The 22,063-nt window shown below is 36.6% G+C and overlaps 5 protein-coding genes across 5 annotated transcripts in view; 1 reads left to right on the top strand and 4 right to left on the bottom strand.

The window, feature by feature from the left end:
- The window catches only part of pcxa (pyruvate carboxylase a), a 127,627-nt gene extending 125,970 nt beyond the window's left edge, over positions 1-1,657 (bottom strand). The window contains exon 1 of the mRNA XM_077233301.1: positions 1,268-1,657. The gene's annotated coding sequence lies outside the window, so the exon portion shown is untranslated. The remainder of the gene's footprint in view (positions 1-1,267) is intronic.
- A 405-nt stretch (positions 1,658-2,062) lies between these two features.
- Positions 2,063-6,382, bottom strand: calm3b (calmodulin 3b (phosphorylase kinase, delta)). The gene is made up of 6 exons (XM_077233305.1): positions 5,973-6,382; positions 5,122-5,152; positions 4,389-4,532; positions 4,206-4,312; positions 3,965-4,100; positions 2,063-3,718 (listed from the first exon to the last, which is right to left on the bottom strand). The coding sequence occupies exons 1-6, from the start codon at positions 5,973-5,975 to the stop codon at positions 3,690-3,692; spliced, it is 450 nt and encodes a 149-aa protein (XP_077089420.1). The 5' UTR covers positions 5,976-6,382; the 3' UTR covers positions 2,063-3,689.
- Positions 6,383-7,702: 1,320 nt separating this feature from the next.
- On the bottom strand, positions 7,703-11,911 carry slc3a2b (solute carrier family 3 member 2b). The gene is made up of 9 exons (XM_077233296.1): positions 11,734-11,911; positions 10,706-10,943; positions 10,408-10,592; positions 9,982-10,155; positions 9,427-9,515; positions 9,170-9,315; positions 8,619-8,928; positions 8,468-8,524; positions 7,703-8,370 (listed from the first exon to the last, which is right to left on the bottom strand). Exons 2-9 carry the CDS (start codon positions 10,918-10,920, stop codon positions 8,035-8,037), a joined length of 1,512 nt encoding a protein of 503 aa, XP_077089411.1. The 5' UTR covers positions 10,921-10,943; positions 11,734-11,911; the 3' UTR covers positions 7,703-8,034.
- A 3,286-nt stretch (positions 11,912-15,197) lies between these two features.
- On the top strand, positions 15,198-16,891 carry banf1 (barrier to autointegration nuclear assembly factor 1). Its single transcript, XM_077233294.1, has 3 exons — positions 15,198-15,312; positions 15,943-16,122; positions 16,201-16,891. The coding sequence occupies exons 2-3, from the start codon at positions 15,997-15,999 to the stop codon at positions 16,345-16,347; spliced, it is 273 nt and encodes a 90-aa protein (XP_077089409.1). The 5' UTR covers positions 15,198-15,312; positions 15,943-15,996; the 3' UTR covers positions 16,348-16,891.
- Positions 16,892-17,605: 714 nt separating this feature from the next.
- Positions 17,606-22,063, bottom strand: gng3 (guanine nucleotide binding protein (G protein), gamma 3). Its single transcript, XM_077233295.1, has 3 exons — positions 21,851-22,063; positions 20,169-20,268; positions 17,606-18,524 (listed from the first exon to the last, which is right to left on the bottom strand). The coding sequence occupies exons 2-3, from the start codon at positions 20,265-20,267 to the stop codon at positions 18,396-18,398; spliced, it is 228 nt and encodes a 75-aa protein (XP_077089410.1). The 5' UTR covers position 20,268; positions 21,851-22,063; the 3' UTR covers positions 17,606-18,395.

The following is a 22,063-nucleotide window of genomic DNA, read 5'->3' as shown; positions in this document are numbered from 1 at the left end:
TTCTGAAGATGTTCATAAGTGTCATATTATCAGACACCTGCTGCTTTTCATAAAACATGTTCAGTGTTACGTAACTGTGTGTAATATATAACAAAAATCTGAGTCAGGGGTGAATCTCTGACTATGACAATATGACCAAGAACAAATCAAAGATGAACAGATGTAAGCAAAACTGAAAACTAGTAAACAAACCCTAGAACATATCCATTAACTTTTTTAATTTAGCATCAAAGTTTACATAAGAGAACTGTATATCCTTGTTTTGTAACTGGTCACCAAATGTTACATTTCTTTTTACATCACATTTTGACTTCACTAGTCCATTTTAAGTGGACCTACTGTGTGACAAAAAGTTCACATTTTTATTTAAGCTCCCAATTCATGTGAACTGGAATCCAATTCAATTCATAAAAACTGCAGGTACAATAATTAAAAAAGGGAAATGCTTAAAATACATTTTTAAAAGAACAAACAAACAAATACAACCAGGATATTAATGTACATGGCAGCTGCACAACAACATTTTGATAAAAGATAATCTTATACTACTGGCCAACTTCCTCCTCCAACCTCCAAATAGCCTAGCGAAAATCATGTTACTGATGTCAAAATCTGTATTTGCAGTAAACTGCCCTATTAAGATTTTTTGGAATCATAAGGGACAGTTTGACACTGTCATTCCTGGATTGGGATTGGACTTGGACAGATAGAAGTTAAAATTGTCATGGACAGCTGCCGATTTAAAAGTTAACCTGAACTTGCGCAATGAATAACCATTTTTCCCATTAGTAAACTTCAACATTCCCTTTTAAACGGACGTGCAGCCATAAAATGTTTATGTTTGGTAATAGTTTATGGGTCAATATTCTTTTTTGAATCATTAACCACGCATCTGAATACTGACAAACAACTGGTGTATTTTGTAAATCCATCATCTTGTCCAGTTTGATTCATGCAATTGGCACACGGGTTAGTCAAACAGAGGAAAGCGTGAAGAGTGCAATGCCCTTTGGTCGCATGTTGCATGACTTCAAAACTCTAGCATCTAGCACGGTTCATAAATATTTACTGCAGAAGCCACGACTGTCTGTTCATTGAAATAAAATGCACTTATGTCAAGTTAATATATCAAGCAGCTAGTGTTTATTAGGGCAGCAACTTGTGCTCATCATACTTCCAATATAGCATAACTTACGACAGCAGTTTCAGAAAATGCGTATCATCTCATCTGACCCGATTAACATAAAATGAGAGAATGCAGTTTTACCTTCTTATTCTCGTCTCACAGCAGTTGCGTTCTGGAGTCCAATCCTGTTCCTTGAAGAAGAAACGTGATTACGTAAAGACGTAAAATCCTCGGTGCGTAACGTTAAGTTCAGTGAATATCAATTGTACGTAGCAATCGTAGATAAGTAGGCCTACTACTTATAAGTAGCGAAGTAACTAAATGCGCCTCGCCTGAACTCGTTATTTACATCTGACAGTCTGTTATGTCGTAGCCGAATGAATGGTTCAGAGTTGGCTTGTCCTGTCACAAATCAATTGAAAACTTTTTAGTATTTGGCCAGTTGCAACATTTTATCTTGAATCAATAAACCACCCATCTGTATACTGGCAAACTATTGGTGTATGTTCTGCGACTGGCGTCCCCGCCTACGTCTCACTAGTCATTGATGTGATTGGTTGGCGCTGAAATCGGCGGTGATCTATTCGTTCTGCGTGACGTCAATCACCAATAGCTCTATACAGGCACTGGAATTGGACGTTTGGGGAAAGCTTGGGTGTAGTTTCAAGACGGGACAATACTACAGATGGATAATTACTACAGACTTTGTCATGTGGACGTTTCTATTACCCTCACTCGTTTCTAATTTAACACATTCCATAGTTATAAAATATGTTTGTAATATTTGCAATGTATGTGTTTCTAAGTGATATGCTGTGGACATGCTGACTCTTAAGTGATATAATGTGATTCAAAATTATAAAACAAGTTTATGTTGCTAATATTGTCTTGTGCAAACAAATGACAATAAACACAATAGATATACATCAAATGCACTTTTCTGTCTCTCTTACACTATTTTTAATAAGCCCATGCAGATTTACAGTTATATAGGCAACAGTGTTTTGAACAAAAAGAGGTAATTTAGAAACAGAGGTCCAAGATGTTTATTTAGCAAGAAAACCAGAGCTCTGCAATGGAATGCATAACCTTTCTTTCTTTTACTAGATTACCTTATGGGCCGAGGAAGAGAGAAAAAAAGTACCAGACCGTAAACTTAGATCTCAGAGGAAGAAAAAACGACAACATATGTAGGTCATAAAAAAACATAACAGTAGAATAAATTAAGAACTGGGGCAGAAGATGCAATACTACCACCATAATGTATGTAATTCTACCATTATACGCCACTTAACCTTAACCATTTGTTTGTTTAACGGTCTATACAGTTACAAAAAACGGATTTCATGGCAGCAGTTGCTGCACCAACATAGCAGACACTGTCTAACTGGATGACAAGCATTATGCACCATCCTAATTGCCATTGTGCATGGACCACAACTACAGGACCATGGGAGAACATGCCACTGCTTCTGGAAAATTATTCTTAAAAAAAAAAAAAAAAAAAAATGCAGGTGCTATGGATGTATACAAATATATTGAACAGCCTGCAGGAAGAATCAGCACACAACTTAAAATTTATATTTTTCCCTAGACAGAAATTGTCCACTGGCAAGGACACCAAGTGCAGCATCAAAAATGTAAGACTGTATATTAAGGTGAAAACTATTCTACATCTTCAATAAAACTCCACACTTATAGAGCTCAAACCAAACATTAAACCTCTCTACACCAGTCTAGAACAAATGGGTGGCAAATTGCTTAGGGGTAGTAAAATTAGTGAGAAAATTGACGTTGGAAAGAAACCCCCCCCAAAGCAAACTAACTGAAATAATTGGTCCCCAATTAACCATCTCTGGATTATTCTACACAGGTTTGTCTTTTTTTTAACGTTTTTTTCATAGACATTAGTTATGCAGCCCCTAAAGAACAAGCCCTATACCAAAACGTAAACTGTACTGAGTGGCTCCACTTTAAATCCAACTACAAGCACTCGCTCAGACACACAGTTCTACACTTACAAAAACAATCACACTATGACATGGAAGTTTGAGCCATTTTGTTATATAAAGCCCCTGATTATCCATGAATGGTTATTCACCATACAATTCTAAGACCACTGAGCAGAGGTTGCATGAGAAACATGCAGTTAAAGGAGAACTAGCAAGTTAGAAAAGAGGCAAGCTGGGAAGAAAAACAAAAGACACAGAAACATGCCAAACGTAAACCAAGCATGCATTGCTCTTGTCCATATAGTATGTCACAATCTTTAAAATATTGATACATGTGTTACACTGCTGTTATCACCATCATATATGCAAGATTTAAACTTTGTTGTGCATGTAAATGTTTTCTTCCAAAGAAAACCAGATAATGTAGGAAAAAGATTACAGAAGATCATAAGTAAAAACAAGCAGAGCAGGGGACTGTTTAAACTAAGGGAAAGTAGAAGAGAACAAAACTAAATGGAGAGGAGTAAGATATTGGGTTGTGAATGCTTGTTGAAGGTTGACAGTGAGAGTGCTGCCCACTGTTTGGTCTGTTGTGCTTTTGGTTTCCAGTTTTACTTCGCTGTCATCATCTGGACAAACTCTGAAAAAAATTGGGAAAAAATATATTAGATAAACGTGCAAACCTTTACAAACTGATTTCACAAGAATTCTGCAAGAAACAAACTTCAACAAAATAAGCCATGATCCATAAATCCATAACCCATTTGATCCTTGAATTGTTCCAAATACCTCAACCACAAGCTTGAGATTTGAGCAGACAATACACACTTGGATTAATAAAATAAATAAAATAAGATGCATCAATGACATAAACATGTGGAAATACCTTCATAGTTGACCTGGCCATCACCATCAATATCTGCCTCCCGGATCATTTCATCCACTTCCTCGTCTGTAAGCTTCTCCCCCAGATTTGTCATGACATGACGCAACTCTGCTGCACTGATATAACCATTTCCATCCTGTAAAGCATTAGTCATTGAGTGAGGAAAATATTCTTTCCCATTTTTTTGTTAAAGAAACACTTTCAATAAGTGAGTACATGTTTCCAAGAAAACCTATTTTACCTTATCGAAAACTCTGAACGCTTCTCTGATCTCCTCCTCACTATCTGTGTCCTTCATCTTTCTGGCCATCATAGTAAGGAACTCTGGGAAATCAATTGTTCCATTGCCTGAGGGGGGGTACAAAGATAAGATTTAGAGAAGAGCTACAGTAACATGGAATCATCTGTGGGAGGGTTTCCTCACCATCAGCATCAACTTCATTGATCATATCCTGAAGCTCTGCCTCTGTAGGATTCTGGCCCAAAGAGCGCATGACAGTCCCTAACTCTTTAGTAGTGATGGTACCATCACCGTCTTTGTCAAATAAGGAGAAGGCCTCCTTGAATTCTGGGTGGAAAAAAGCACAGCTAAAGAGTTAAATATTATATAATTATTAACAAATCATATTGTTGGTTTAAAGCATTGGTCTCAAACGCAATTCCTGGAGGGCCAGAGCTCTGCACAGTTTTGCTCCAACCCTAATCAAACACACCTGATCCAGCTAATCAAGGTCTTCAGGATTGCTAGAAACTTCCTTGAAGGTGTGAGTTTGAGCTGGTTGGAGCTAAACTGTGCAGAGCTGTGGCCCTCCAGGAATTGAGTTTGAGACCACTGGTTTAAAGGGATAGTTTACCACAATATGAAAATTCGGTCATCATTTACACACCCTCAAGTTGTTCCAAACTTAAATGAATTTATTTTATTCTGCTGAACACAAAAGATGATATAGAGATACTTCCATAGTATTTTTTTCTTCTCCATATTATGGAAGTCAATGGAGTCCATCAACTGTATGGATTTAAACAATCTTTAAAATGTCTGATTTTGTGTTCAGCAGAAGAAATTCATACAGGTTTAGAACTTGAGGGTGAAGCACGTGACAGAATTTTCATTCTGGGTGAACCATCCTTTTAAAGTAAAGATTATTCTTACATACCAGCAATCTGCTCCTCTGTTAGCTGATCAGCCTATAGAAATGGCAACAAAAAACTTAATTATTATAAGCATTGCCAGATAGCACTGAGATTTCAGTCTGAAGCTTAACTTTATTTATTGCGTGTTAAACTGAACGGAGCGTGTCTAACACGTGATGGCTTGTGTTTTACAAGTTTGATGATGTCATTCATGACTACAACGCCTAACTCAGGGCTCTGTGAATTTGCAAATTACAATACGCAGTCACAGCAGACTAACGTTATGTTGCTGTATTTAACTGTATTTGACTATTTGCATTTTTAATTTGTCTATAATGTGGTTCACGGTTAGAGGCCAGCTGAATGGATTAGTGCGCATGCTATGGACGATCCGATATATTATAAAAAGCTTGAACTATTTTTTGCACAAGTGACGATACGGGCCCCGTCTACTGTAAACCATTGCGATTTTTACATATATCTTCACACTGCTGCCTGCTGACGCCGACACGAGGCGAGCTAGCAACAGGGAATCAATCAAGGAGGATGTGCTAGAATAGCACATTTTATGCTGTAAATGTCTCGCGCCTGATTGCAATTATATGAAGCACTAATGTACCAAACGTCGCACGGCAAGCGATAAAGCTGTTTACTCAACACTGAGAAATACGAAAACTGTGTGTAACCCGTTCAAGTGACGTTAGCCCGGGAGCTCGCGCGCGCTTTCAATAGAATGACGGTTAGCTCGCGAGGAGCTAAGCTAACACTAGCCCATTCACACCAAACGTTACCACTTCGCCGTGGACGCTCAGCCATTTTTGTAGCAACGTTGCCCTTTGACTATTAGAATAAAGATTTTTAAAGGCTTACTTACCATTGTATTTTAGTGTGAACTACGTTGCTCTTTACGCAGATAAAAAAAATGGAAATCCAAGCGTTTGCTTTCCGCCCGTGCGATTGTCAAGCACTATCTTCTGCTGCTGTGCGCCCAAATTTCAATATCACTACGCCTTAGTGTTTCGGTCCAAAGTGGGACGTCGCACTCCTTGACAACAAAGCTGTTACTATGGTCTTCCTACGCCACGTAGTCAAAATGTTTGAACTCCAAATAGCACAGAGAAACTTTCCCGTTTTCGTTTATAAAAACGATATATTGTACAGCGTTGTTTATCGACTGTAAATATTTGTTTTAGGATTATTCTTTTCAAAAGCCATAGCATTCAACGGTGGCTTTCTGGTTTGAATGGATGGTGCCGGAGAGTTTATATATAGAAGTTTGATGGCACTCGTCAGGTGACCCAGGAAACGTATTTTGATTGGTTTTCAGCCACCTGCAATGCGTCAGGGAGTCCTCGATGAGAGCAGTTCTTAAAGAGACAGACGCAGGAAAACGAGTTGTGCAGTCAGTGTAGATAGTGCTGCAGACTGGTAGCATGTCAGAGCAAGAGTCTGTTGTTATAATTACGCCCATTTTATGGTCAGTACAGTGATTTTGAATGTCTTATTTAGAGAATTAAAGTAAACTAAAAAACACCATTAGATTAGAAGGGAACACAACGCGTTGCTTAAAAGTGGAGGTTTTTGCTCGGGTTTGTGTTCCCAAATGAGTAATTGACCTAGAAAAGTTTGAGTTGTGAAAAGGTAGAGGGCATAAGGAGAAAATAACTAATTCAGCAGTAATATTTCAAGTATCTATGTTCCCCCCCTTTTAGATTTACATTTAATCATTTAGAAGATGCTTTTATACAAAGCGACTTACAAATTATTTAAACTGTACAAACATCTTTTGAGAAGACAATTGAGCCTTTGTTTCTTGTGATGATAGATCCTTTTCACATTTCCGGGTTTCTCAGAAGTGGAAGTTGTCATAGTTGGGTAAACTTCTATAGTGGTTAATGAGAGACTACATTAAAAATATTATAAAGTGTTCCCATTTGCTCAAATAGCACAAAAAAACTCCACAATAGTGTTTTCACAATTTCAAAGAGGAAAAAATAGAGAGAGATTGATTTGGCCAGTCAGAAGAGAGAAAGACATGTCATTTAATTTAACTTTACCATCACTCCCACAGCTGATGTATTAAAAACATCCTCAAAAGAGCTTTAGTTTTTTTGTAATTAGTTTGAAAGTTAATAAAATACCAAGTATAGTGTTATAAATATACATACTTTTGTTTAAATGGAAATTATAAAATAACATAAAAACTTTGGTGGATTTAAGATGCTGATGACTGTTATAACAGTTCTTCACAGTCGGTGAAAAGGGTCCATTAGGTCTGTTCTCTCAGACCTCATATACACTTGAGACAATTTTGCTCATCACTCAAGGCACTGAGCCGATCTCAGCAGGGGTTTGTAAATCTGTAATGAGTTAAAATAGCCAGGTGAGACTGAGCTCTCTATATGCATAATGAATAGCTCTAAATAAAGATGTCATCAGTAGAGACACCTGATATCATGCTATGCTGGAGACAATGAGAGCTGCTCCCTTTTATGGCGGTAGATTTTAATAATTCAACCATGTCTCTGTTACATCTCATTATGCTGGAAACACTTATGAAAATAGATGAGGGACCAGAAATAATACAATGACAAACTACAAAGATGAATTGCTCCACTTAATTTATTGTCCATACCTTTCATTTTCATGCCTTTTTTTTCAATTACATAGAAGAAACAACCATTTAAAATTTACTCGAGGACACGTGAACACTTTTTCGTGTGTAGAATTGCACTACATTTGAAAAACTGTATTCTATGTAACAGAAAAACAACTACCAGCTTAAAGTTATGTTTAGTAGTCATGCAGTGCATGTGATGTATGTAATAGTACAATCTGATGCTGTATGCTAGTGTTTATGTACTAAACAAGACAAATATTGTAACAGAACAGCCAAATCCATGTCCTTACACCAACTACGAATTTAAAGTGTGTCTTTAGGATGTATAAGGAAACTTCAGCATTATACCCTGTTCTGGCTTCACCTCAAGTTGTTCAAGGTTAAACACTTTATTTTCATCTATATCATCAGTACTAAACACTACTTTAGCACGTTCAGGAATCTCAGCATGCTTCAACTGAAGAGTGACTGTTTCGTTTGAGTGCCAGTTGAGTGCAATAAGGTAGCGCTCATTCTGGTCCCACCTTCGCACATAGGCCATGGCGAAAGTCGAGTTGAACAAAGGCAAGTATTCTCCATGCTGCAGAGAGCGCTCCTTCGATCTTTTATCACTCACAGTCTTGAAGAATTTATGGAAAGTTGACATTTTATCCTGTAAAGCAAACATGAAAATTTTACTAAAACTGCTGGACCACAATATTGATATTTGTAACTCTGGAGATGTAGCACTGTGTGCACAAGCACCTTACCATTGGAGTCACAGTGTCGCCAGACAAGTTCCACACCATGGTTGGGTTTTTGGTAGACTAAATGGAAGAATAAAACAACATTTTAGGATCTGCATTTGAAAAGCACTCGGACTTGCTGTCTACTTTTGATCAAAACCTTGAGTAGACCTACCTCATCTTCCAGTCCGATCTCATCCCCATAATTAAACACTGGTGTGCCAGGCAGGGTGAGCAGCAGCAGTTGACTCAACTTGACTTTGGCAAGCCCCACTACTGAAGCCAGGTGTCCAGCGATACGACCACCGATGTTCCAAGCCAGTTGGGTTTGATTGTAAGTGGAATACAAGTGAGCAACAGAATGGGCAACTTCCAGAGCAGACCTGGACCTTAGAGCACCAGTGAGGAGCAGGTCAACACCAGTTTTGTTCAACACAGCAGCTATGTCATCAGGGGAGGACTTCTCTGTAACACCAATTAAGACCCTGGAAAGATAAAAAGTCAGTAAGGTTTAAGTTATTTAATAAAAGTATTGAATGGAGCAAGTTGGATAGCAATACAATTTCAAACCAGTAAACAGCCCACTAAACAGTCCCCTTGACTCGAGTTCAGCTTGTAAAAGTTGCTCCCAACGACCACAAGGTGGCTCCTTTACAAAAATAATGTACAAGTCCATTCATGAAGTTAAAAAAAAAAAAAAAAAAAAATCAACTGTTGAGTGCTCACTTTTTCTTTTTTCCATCGGATTCTGTCTGATTGCGGAAAAGGCCTCCAACATCACTCCAAAGGGATGGGGCTGCAGTGGAAATCTTCTCGACACCGTAGAAGAGGAATCCATCTACACCTTCTGCTAGCCAGTGCCTCAAGGCAGGCTACAAAGACAAGGATCATAATTATTACTCTGTCCAATAATCTATGTTGCCACTTGAACTTGATTTGGGTACTGGTGTTTCCAAAGAAATTATCTATTCCTCAAGTCACACCTCAAGTTCCAAAGAGCTGACAGCATCATTGTCAAACCAGGGCTCTTCTCCTTTATAGTTAGGGGTAAGGTCCAAAACAACAGAGATACCTGGGGGTAAACAAACATTTAATTGATATATAATGTTACTTTAATACATATATATTTGCCAATTAAATGACCCAAATAAAACCATTTAAAGTTAAAAATTTGAACGTTTTCGACAGATTCCTAAAATATTTGTGTTTTCTCTTTATTATGACAGGTGGTCTAATAAATTGGAGCATTGTACATGTACACATACATAAGCAACTGTATATTGTGAAATATTATTACAATTAAAAATTTATATTTTAATATATTTTAAAATGTAATTTATTCCTGTGATGGCAAAGCTGAATTTTTAGCATCATTACAGTCTTCAGTCACATGATCCTACAGAAATCATTCTAATATGATGATTTGGTGCTAAAGAAGTTTTTTTTAACTCATTATCAATGCTGAAAAAAAGTTATATTTTGTAGAAACTGAGATACATTTCGGAATTCTTTGATAAATAGTAAAGTCTCCATCTCACCTCTTTTGTGTGCAGCCTGGATTACTTGTTTAAACTGCGACGCATTACCAGCCTCTTTGGAAATCTCAATCAAGTTCAGATCCTGTGGCTTGTCGGCACTGGACACATGGATCGGGCCTATGACAAGACCCTTCACCTTTAACTCATCCAATGCCTGAACCTTTCCAGCCAAACCTGAGGGAAAAAGAGAATAAATAGGGAGATATTCAGATCACAGGCCACATCCATGTTAATACTAACTTCATTGTACCAGATTTGTCGATTCAGCAGCATAAGGAAAGAGTGATTATGAGTTTGAACATGCTTAGAGCCTGACATCCGCATTTAATCACCAAACTGACCCAACCCTGCAATCCATTAACACTCCCTCCTTAACATAGATAATTTCGGTTGACTGGGTGTTGGCCCATGGATGTTTGTCTTTACCTTTCAGGTCTGAAGCAAAGGAGTTCACGTCTCCAATCTGGTACAGTGGTCCATAGTTCCACCAGTTCATCTCAGGGAGGGGCTTGCATCGAGGAGCATGAATAATGATGGCAATAGCGCCAGCCAGCATGCCCAGCCAACCAAGCCAGAACAGAATCAGAAGAGCCCAACGAACTTTAACCCACCTATTCAAGAATAGACAACAGTGATTACATCATCTGAGTAACTGAAAAACTGAAAAATCCACACCAAGATCTAACTGAAAGTAAATGAGGTTTAGCCATGGTGTGTGTCATACCCTGGTGTTCCGGCTACTTTCATGAGTTCTTCTTTGGATAACCCAGTGAATTTAGTCTCCTCATCTGGAATCTTCACCTTCACAATGCCATTCTTCTCACTTACAGGCGAAATGGCATAATTATTTCTAGGCTCTCCCTCTCTCATGGGCTGCTTCTCCTGCTCCACCTCATTGAGCTCCACATCTTTCATATCCACTTCGGTTTCTTTGCTCATTTTGTCAGTTTATGTTTAATGTCCTGGAAACAAATTTAATTAAATTAGCATTTAATTACATTAGCAGCAACCACATCGTGGGCTGTCACTGTCGTCGCGGCACCTGAATTACAGGCTGAGGGAGCAGATGTTTGACGTCATGGGAAAGACACGCGTTTAGGCAAGATACACTGAACGTTGCATCACCCAATCAATTCACGCGGAGATGGCGACAAAAAAATCTTTTTAAAAAAGACGTAACAGTTACTAATGCCCAAAATTACAAATACACCAAGGCTCTTTGGTAGACTAGAAAGATTTGGGCTCTGTTAGACGAAACAACAGTTAACGTTACTGCAGATTAAACCTCCAGTGACGGTAGACATAGCAACCAAATGCCGGGTGCCAGATCAGCCTAACCACGCTCATCGAATCTAGTTAAAAATACACATATTTATAACTGACGTGGGGCTAAATAGAGCTTTTGTGAGCATTAATTATATATTACACTATCGATTCGTTCAAAGCAGTAGCTAGTTTTCAAAGTAAACTGAACATTTGATGTAAATGGTAACGTTAGCGCGACATTTTGTAAACCAGATTGGTCCAGTTCTATTAGAGCCTGTCTGTTCACTGACTCATTCAACCTTAATAAACACAGGTTAAATAATTACAAACAATTTAAAACAGAAACATGCCAATGTAATGGTGTTTTTAAATGTGAATAAACAATGATGTAACGTTATGGCTCGTAACTTAATGCTCGCAATTACCAAGGATGTTGGCAATTTCAGGAACTAAGCTACACAAAAATGAGCTGAAACAAGACCTTACCAGTAAACGTTACACTGGAATAATGATGAACTCTTCGTTTAAATTGTCTGTGATAAATAAGAAATACACTGCTGATATTCGCTGGAACCGTTCGTGTCTGTATTCACAATGATGCTCGTGGTTTTATACTGCAGAGAGAACCTGAACAGCATGCCAGTAAGTTTCTCCGCCCACATTTAAGGGTGAACAGCACAAAACCTGTTTTCGGACTAGTTAAAAAGCCAACAATTCTACTATTTTAACGAATCGATTATTTTGAACAATTTATCTCAAAGAACCTGTTCCTTTGCATCATGATAAAAAAGTAATATAATAGTATCCAAACCAATTTTTCAGTAATTGTATTTGTATTTTCTGCTACATTTTGGTCTGTTAAAGTAAGTTTAGTTTCGCTACATCAGTCAAATCCCATATGTACCCCCTAAAGATCCGACTCAAAAGAATTATTCGCTTACGAATCATCCACGTCGTGAATAGAGTGAAACTAGCACATCAAAGCTGAAGCAGTTTTATTGAGAATCATAATGTATGTATATTAGTATTATATCTGTGGCATGTATAGAGAAAACAAACTAATTAATTTAACAATGTTCAGTTTGTCAATACTGTAGTACGTTAACCTGCATTTCAGGCACAAAATCCATTTTTGTAGCATTTTAGATAACTTAGTCCACCTTAAAGGAGCCTGTCATTACGACCTACTTCTTTCTCCTCCCTGTTGTTTTCGTGATTGTACAAGACCTACATAAACCTGCTTTTGGGGGGTTAAATGTATTGAGTTTCTTTCCTAGAAAGAGAAATAGCAAAAAAAAAAAAAAAAAAAATATATATATATATATATATATATATATATATATATATATATATATATAAACGTATCTCATCTATGTACATCTCAATTTACAGTTTAGTTAGTTGTTCGTTCTCTTTTCAATCATTAAAGTCTACCACTTACCCAAATTGTTCTATATTTTAACCATGCTGTATTTATATATTTTAAATTTTATTTAATATTTATATATTTTATATGTATAGTGTAGTTTAATTTGTTTGTTCTTTAATATATTATAAAAAGACCACTAAGTGAAAAATAGCTCAAAATGTTGCTTAACCTTTACCCTAATTATGTGCTTTGGTCATTTAAGCAGCTAAGCCTGATTAAATGCAACTCCAAAACTCTTATTTGACACAGAGTACAGTAAAAATGCCTTATCAATCAGGTAGTTTTACGAAACAGCTAAAGAAATAAAAGAGCGCCGATTTAAAAAATAATAATAAACAAAAAAAATCTAAATGTATAAAATCCTTGAACTCTTTCAAAAAAACTTCTATTGTCCTTATTTGGTTGTCTTTTGTCCTCCTAGTGATAAATAGTACAGACCCATGCTTCAGAAAAACACTCGCAACATATAGATGACTGTGCTTCCATGTGTCTCCTAGAACCTCTCAGGAAAACTGAAATATGATCTAACAGCAGACAGTGAGGAGAACACGTGCTGGTATTTTGATGAGATAATATAGAATATTTTGCCATGACTGTGTTTAACACAAGCACCTGTTTGATTGGGTTAATTTATCATTTTTGTAGAAACACAAAGGTTCATTGTGTAATTTCCTGCATGTTTGTAGAGCACTATTAGTGCAACACAGACTGCTATAGCAATTTATTTACTCAAATAAAGAGGCATAAGTTAGAGCATAACACTCAGAATGAAGCTCCTCCCATCCAGTCTCAGATATCATGTAAACACAGCAGAGCACATTGTGTCCACTGCTCATCAAGGACACATGGTTCTGAGCGGTGGCTTACAAGCAGGCACAAAAGTTTTCTTCTTTTTGGTTTAACAATAAACTATGGCTTCTTGTCAAGAATACATAATCCCATCATCCCTTAGTATGTGTTAATGAAATCAGAGAAGATGTAAGAGTATAAAAACTTGAGAACGAACGGTGAATGCTAATTTGCACTTTCCTTGATAATCTCTCTAGAAATCAACCAATCAAGCATCCTGGAAGGGACTAAGCCAATCAATATTACACAAACCCTTGAGTGAATATACAGTAGGCTAAGTGTGTGTGTGTGCGGGCTGAAATCAGTTCAAATCAGTTCAACAAAACTAACTTAAACCACCTAGTTTGTGGTGCTGCAGTTAGAGCTTTAATTAACAGGATAACCTTTTCCGTATGCCAAGATACGTTTTGACCATGCCCGTTTGAGTCAGCATGCTGTGCCCTCATTCCTTTCCAGGCAAGAATTCACAGCACCAATTTTTGGATTGGAGCCTGCGACAATACAGGCCTAGCATCATGATCATATCATGATGGTTAGCCTACGCATGATCAGCATGAGACATCTGAAATATGCTCTTGAGGTACTAGTCTTACAAGTAATTCAATACTCGTGAACAAAAATAATTAGCACTGTCTTCCTAGAGACAAAGCAAAATGTAGGCATAGCCTACTAGCCAAATAAAGCGCTTTAAAAATAAATAAAAATAAATTGTGCATCAGTTTTAAACAGTGCAAATGAAGAAATGATTGGTATAAATCAACAACTATTTTCCACATATTTCCCCTTGGTATAAAAGTGTATTTATCATAGACGAGTACACTGTTTTTGGAAGTGTTTTTTAATGTATCTCTGCCCCCTGGTGTTCATGTGAGCAGTGTGCGCTCTTCCAGACCTTGACAGTTTTTGCAGGATAAAAAATAATTTTTGTTATTTAATTATTTCAAACTTTTGAGTTTTATTTGCCAGTGCTATTGATATAATTGTTTGTAATACAATGCTATCCTAACAGCAGACAATGATAATACACCATGTGCAAATTGTTAAAATGTATGTATTTGTGCTTTATTATGTTTTGCGCAATGCGAAGTCCAATTCTCCAAAAGATCATTTGCCTGAGCACTGGTTATGAAAGAGCATTACAAGATAAGTAGTAGTTTTATATTAATGTAAGTTGTAGTGATATTAAATTTGTGGCAAATGCTCCAAAATGCTGAAAATAATCTGTGTGATAATAAAATGGAAATTTACTTCAAAGTTAAATTATTTCAATATTCAAGAAAAATAGTTTAAACCAGGTAAACTGAGAGGGAATCCGACACTTTAAGATTGGCCAAAACAAAAAATACTGAATTTTTCGTGCAATTTATTTTTTATTTTTTTATTTTACATATTTGAACAACGATAAAATAGTTATAATAATAATAATAATAATAATAGACGTTGAGGAGAACACTTAGGCTATTATTATCTTTCAGTTTTTGCTGCTTGGAAATATTGTGGTTTTGTTAACGGTAATAACGCATATTTGCTTTGTATGTGTAAAGGTTTTTTAATGAAATAAAAACACTTTCAGCGGTGGTGCATCTCTTTGATTTCCCCCATACAGCCGGAGCCACCAGGGGTCAGTGTCTCTTTGAGCAGCAGCATCATAAGAGCGGAAGTGGCTATGTTCATTCTAAAGGCGGGATCAGGAAGCGGCGCTGTGTGAGTTATATTGGGCGCATTGAGTCTGCGAATAGCGCGCCGTCTGCGGATGAGGATCGACAGTTCTCGATAAAAGTGTCCAGGTATGATGTAAAATATGGTGTAGCCACAAGTTCCTTTATACTTTACACTTGTTTATACTGTTGCGTTGGCCACTTTGGATGTTTGTTATGGTTAATTGAAGGGAGCGCTTCATGTCAGCTGTCGTTGTGTAGCGCTGAACGTGAAGAAATGAGGCGGGACCCCCAAACGTGTAGCAGCTAAATTGAGAAAACTCACTCTTATGAACTGCTTATTTTCATCGTCGTGTATTGATCAGCTATTATCTTTCCGTCGCATTATTTATAGTTTTATAAATTCCCCGTGGTTGTGTAGTTTTCACTTTCCCTTTCCCAGTAATTCAGTAGCTCATTTTCACTTTCCATTAATATATATTATAAATAATATAGTAGATAGGATTTTATGAAGTGCCCATTTAACCTGTCTAGTAAGAAATCCACTTATTTGTCAATAATACATATTAAGGACAAGTTAGGGACATTTGCATTTTAACAATAGTTGAAACTTATTATGCAGTATGATATGTTGTGAGTTTTTTTTCTTTTGATACATTCAGTGTGTAGTATTTTCTTTAGACTTGTGTACAGTTAGTTTTGGCGTATTAATAAATCATGCTTTTTAACAAATATACTTATCTCGTTTCTCCTTTTAAGCCATTGAAGAAAGTAAACCTGAATTCCCACAACCCTCTCTAACACATATCAACAATGTCGTCGACATCACAAAAACACAAGGACTTTGTAGCTGAACCCATGGGGGAGAAGTCTGTGAATGCACTAGCAGGAATAGGGGAAGTTCTTGGAAAAAGATTGGAAGATAAAGGCTTCGACAAGGTGAGACTTGCCAGATGCTTCATATTTATCATTAAATTGGTAATCATTAAATTGACACTTCTTTTTTTTTTCTTACAGGCATATGTTGTCCTAGGACAGTTTCTGGTATTGAGGAAAGATGAGGAGTTGTTTCGGGAATGGTTGAAGGATACATGTGGAGCCAACACCAAACAGCAAGGCGACTGTTATGGCTGCTTGCGAGAGTGGTGTGACTCTTTCCTGTAGTTGACTCTTCTCTTATTGTACTTTAATTTCCCCCCTTGTATCTGAATACATTTACCTCACTATAACAATTATACTTTTCTGACATTATTTTTGGATGCATCAATATTCAATTTTGGTCCAGAATTTTAGAAGCACTAGAAGGTCTTTAGATGGGTACACTTATTAGATCACTGGTCCTTTTTTGTGTTCAAACATTATTGACACTGGATATTTAGTTTTCACAGAATAACACAAATTATCCAAAAAGCCATTCATCATATGCAGTTCGCTTTCAGACTACATGTGTGCATACACCAGTAGAGTAAATGCATGTTCACTGGGCACACACACAGATCCCACTTTGTTTATTATGATGCCGTTTGCAGGTTTTAACTGATGATATCCAAAATGTGGCGCACTGCTAATTCTTTTTTTAAGGTTTGTGAACTTGTCACTGTTCTCTCATATGTATTACCCAAAGTATCCTGTGCATAATGATGTCATATGGTTTTTAATGCTCCCCAACCCCCTAAATTGCCTTAATAAAAATATGGATTTGTTTTAACTGTGCATGTGTACCTGAAGATGCGTGGGCTGAATTATTCTGTGTAGTGGAGCCACTTAACTCACGTCTTTGTTGACATCTGCTGTCTTGATGTTTAAAATGCTTCCTGAATGAAACTCTTATAAATGTTTTCATGGCTTTAAGACCATGTTTGAATTTTTGTGTTTTGCATCCTAGTTCTTTTCGAATATAATATCTCAAAAGTGATAATTAACAGAGTGTGTGGAATGAAAAACATCCTAATCCAGTTAAACGTGCTGTTACAAAAGTGGAGTTACCTGTTCGAGTTCAATAAGAGGCGTTTGTTTAACTTTAGGGTTTAAAAAATCTAGGTTTTTAATCTGTTCTTGCGAGTGTCTTGTAGTATAAACATTATATTGTGAACTTACAAAGTAATTATTTTATATACTTTATTCCTGTGATGGGCAAAGCTGAATTTTCAGCATCATTACTCCAGTCTTCAGTGTCACATGATCCTTCAGAAATCATTCTAATATGCAGATTTAGTTCTCTAGAAACATTATTATTATTATCAAAGTTGAAAACCGTTGTGCTGCTTAATATTTTTGTGGAAACCCTGATTTTTTAGGGTTTTTTACTGTCACTTGATTTTTCAATTAAATCGGTCATCGCAGATTATAAGTATTAATTTCTTTAAAATATTACTGTAGTGTTATTTTTTTCTCCTAAATCTCAATAAGTGATGCACATGTGTGATGTTTAAAAGTTTTATTCATTCCTTCATTGGATTCTGCAGTATTTTTATTCATTTCTTGGGACCACAAGTATTTGACAGATGTACTCTTGACATTTTTCTTCAACAGTTCATCTTTTGAGCTAATCTTTTGAACCATTAGAGACTACATACCATTTGTGTAAGTGGCCAGGAAAAATGTAATTGTTTTTAGGACATAAACATCATTTTACAATCCCCTTTAGGAGTGCTATGTATTGTAGGTATTAGCATTCGCACCTTCTCACAATGATCTAAACATTAAAAGCTCTACCAGTTAACCAGAATTGTCTACAGCATACATTGCCACCTCAAACAAAAGATTTTAAAAAAGAAAAAAAAATCAAAATATACATACAGAATTTGTAAATCATCATAGTATGCTATGTGAAGAACGCAATGATTGTTTCGAATATAATAAAATTTGAAATTGAAATATTCAGACCCACACCTATTTCCCTTTGCTTGATTAAAAAACTGTGCTTGCATATGCATGTATCAGTGTGTCATTTGATATTTGATATTATTCTGTTCCCTTAATGAAAGGAACAGGGTTTCCCAGAAAGAAAGAAAAAAAACAGAAGGATAAAAATATCTTCACAAACATGATTTTGTAAATTTTTGGGTTCTGAAATTTAGAAAACACTTTGCATTTATTGAACCTTATTTTGGGATTTATTTTGCTGTGTGGTGTCTTGTCGAGTGTTGTGTGATGTGCGTACACAAATGATCATATTTAAATGAGACTAATCCTGCATTTCTGTGTCCTGCTCAGAGGAGAGCACAGAAGAACTTTTTCTCCCTGAACGGGTTTTCTGAAGTGGGCACAGGGGTGATGAGAGGGTCCTCGATTGCATGGGCATCACAGTAAGCCATCAAGTCTGCTGCTGCCTTTGACACCTAAGAATACAGGATAGATTGTCAGTGCCCAGTTTAAAAGCACACAGACAGCTATTGATTTTCAGGCAAGAAACCTCAGGTGAATAGGGTCAAAAATGTAACTAATAGATATCACCATAATTCCCCTTTTTTAGCAAATAAAAATTATTTATGAAGAATCCCTCTGCAGTTTTGGGGCGTAACGCATTATAAGTAACATGAGTTACGTAATCATATTACTTTTTTCAGGTATCTAAAGTAACACATTACTTTTAAATTTACAAGAAAATATCAGTTACTTTTTCAAATAAGTAACGCAAGTTACTTGTTTACCTATATATAGACTGACACCTCTCCTGTCCCCATGTTGAGAGAAATCATGAGTAAATGCAGAGGCGTTGTGTGCACTGTGTAAACATGATGGTTTTTGTAGACTAAATGTGAGCAATTTACTCATCTCACATGCACAAAAATAGATTCAGTATTCCTTAAAATGAATAAAAACAGTGAAATGCAAACTTGCAACAATTAAATGTTAAATTGCACAATATACTTTATGTATTTAATCTCACTTTAGTAACCAATGTATTTGCTGCTGACCTTTGATAATCCAATTCAACCATACTAATAAGCAAAAATGACTTTAGATAAACATTATGTTTGCGTTCCATTTTTATTTTTATTGCTGAATTAAGAGTGTTGAACTTTCTTCTTTTACAATCCAGAATGGCGGCATGCAGCTGTAAGGTTTGTGTGAGCTTCTCCCTGTACTGTACAGACGTGAATTTGCATTTCCTTCAGCCTGAGGCTTATTCATTTCACTTTTGGTGTGAAATTGCCTTTACATTTGTCAAAAACAGAACTTTTTTTTTGTTATTAAAATGCAAAACAAGCCCAGCCTAGACAAGAAAAAGTAACGTAAAAGTAACATAACGCATTACTTTCCATAAAAAGTAAACAAGTAACGCAATTAGTCCCTTTGTTGGGGTCATGCATTGTTGTCATGCATTACTTTTAAAAGTAACTTTCCCCAACACTGTCCCTCTGTAAAAACCTTCTGAATATAAAGCTGTGGAACTGGAAGGTTCGGTGTATGTAAGTGCTACTAAAGTGGAGATTTCTGGATCAATGCAGGAAAAATAACTCATTTTGAGAAAACAGCCTTTAAATGTATATTGAAAATTACAAACACAAATAAAGTGTAATAAAATAAACGCTGTATGCCTGTTTTTCACTGTAGTCTGAGAGAAGAAATGTTATGGAAGCAAAATAGCCCAAAATCAATTGACCAGTGCTTGAAAAAACAATGGTAAATGATGAATAACCTACACTTTAATGCTTTAATAAATACACTGCAGTTTTATTTCTGGGCTAAAACAGCATTTTAGGTCAAATAGAACAGTACGAGTGAAATGCAAGGTTGAGGTCAACGCTTAAAGACTGTTGAATGCTTCAAATTGTACTTGTAGGACACACTTTACCGTGGGATTGTAGAAATAGGTCATACCTATTAACCTGATTCCAGATCTTTGATCACATCTGATACAAATTAGTCTGCTACGTACAGGCTGGTATAAAAAGGCATATTCATAGGCATGTAGGATTACCACTAATCTGATTCTTGCTTGCCACATTTTCCGGTTGTTTTTGCATGGAAACCCTCACCTTGATTCGACAAAAACTGGCTTCAATCTTCAGCTGTTCCACCAGCTTCCTGGCCTGACCGACGCTCATGGTGCTGTTCACAGGGGTGTCTCCTTTCATCCTGACACATACACCCACAAAATTACCAAGACGTCAATGCAAAATCTCTTTGAAATACAAAAATGCACCAGGCATCTTTTCATTTTGTTTAAAAAGTTCATTATCATATAAGCCAGCCAACAAAAGTATATTTTTTAATGATACGCTGATGTGAAAATTTTTCCCAATAACGATAATTCTGTATATTTGAAAGCAGATAACCAATATATTGTCCGATAAACCTAAATCCGAATTTTTATGTAACTTTTGAGAGCCTGATTACAAAAATAAAGTCTAAATCCGTGTCCCAAGCACACAATTATAATTTTCTCATTGAAATTTTATATGACAGGCTTGCATGTTACACTTAACCTTATTTTCCAATCACATTTCAAGCAATTCAAAAACATCATGGCGAACAGTGTGCATCTGAAGTGTCTCAGCTAAAGGCAATAATCCATTATTTATCTGCTATAAGATATCGGCCAAATTTTATTATCGGGCCGATAAGATAACATTCAAAATGAACGTATATCGGCCGATTTATTTTTGCCATCCTAATCTGCTAACATGCATCCACTACTAATATAGAGAATTAGGGGATACATTATGTACAGACTCCGTGGTAATAAGGTCCCATTCATTAACATTAGTTGATGCTTTAACTAACAATGAACAAAACATTTGTTACAGTATTTATTAATCCTTGTTAACATTATTTAAAAAAAAACAACAACTGTTCACTGTTCAGCTCAGGTCACTGAGAACTAATGTTGCTATCTAATGTTGACAAATTAAAACCTTGCTGTAAAGCGTAACTGATTCTGTTGATAGTGCACAGTCTCTACTCTCTAATGGAAGCATCTTCCTGGGGTCCAGGACTCTCATAACCTCTCATTCACTTCCTGTCTTTCCTCTCTTGGTATCATTTACTACTGCTTTGCTAAAAGCTCCTGCCCTAGAAAACCAAAACCTCACCTTGGAATGCAATGATCTGATAGCAACACATTTCATCATCCTGAAACCCTTCATTTCCAGGTGATAGTCAGAAGTCAATGATTAAGTAGATTTAGAGCTGTTCATAATCATCAAATATCAATATATTCAGCTAAAATGGTCTGCATTAATGATAGGATTTCAGCAGTGTATTGGGGAATGCCAGCCCCATTTTCCACATAATGCTTGCAGGGATCCATCACCACATGGAATATATCATATTATTCTGAGCAATAGCACACAAAAACCAGGCGTTTTGAATGTTATCTGATTGAACGTATACATTCAGGCATATGTAGAGTGGAAATCACATGTTGCAGACAGAAAAGGGGAAAAAAGAAAAAGAAACTAGGCCAGATACAGAAAAGACAATCACTGATGCTCAAACAGATATCAGTAGTCATTTGGAAGACCCTGAAATATGATGTGGGAAAAAAATATGCAATGCATTTAAATGGATCAAATGAAATTAAAGCAATGCATTTAAAAGGATCTAAATAAGAATGGAGAGTGAACGGAGAGCAAGAAGCATAAAAAAAGACCACAGAGTGTATTCGTCTATTTTTGTCATTCTGGGCCCCTTTTTCCCCTTTCACTCTATTTCTTACCCTTGCTGTATTCCTCTTGTGGTGATATCTCTCCCTCCTCTTCTTTCTTATTCCCTCTCTCTCTCTCTCTCTCTCTCTCTCTATCTGCCCGTGCTGTTGCTTTCAGTGCAGCCGGACCGCACCCTCATACACAGTGTGGATGCTACCCAGTTCTGTACAGTCCAGTGCACTGCAATTCTGCTACAATGAACACCACTCTCTTGGTACATACAT

The sequence above is a fragment of the Siphateles boraxobius genome, unplaced genomic scaffold, assembly GCF_051911475.1.
Source record: "Siphateles boraxobius isolate OS27281-9 unplaced genomic scaffold, OSU_SipBor_1 18, whole genome shotgun sequence".
Lineage (NCBI taxonomy): Eukaryota > Metazoa > Chordata > Actinopteri > Cypriniformes > Leuciscidae > Siphateles > Siphateles boraxobius.
This window is presented reverse-complemented; position numbering and strand designations above follow the sequence as displayed.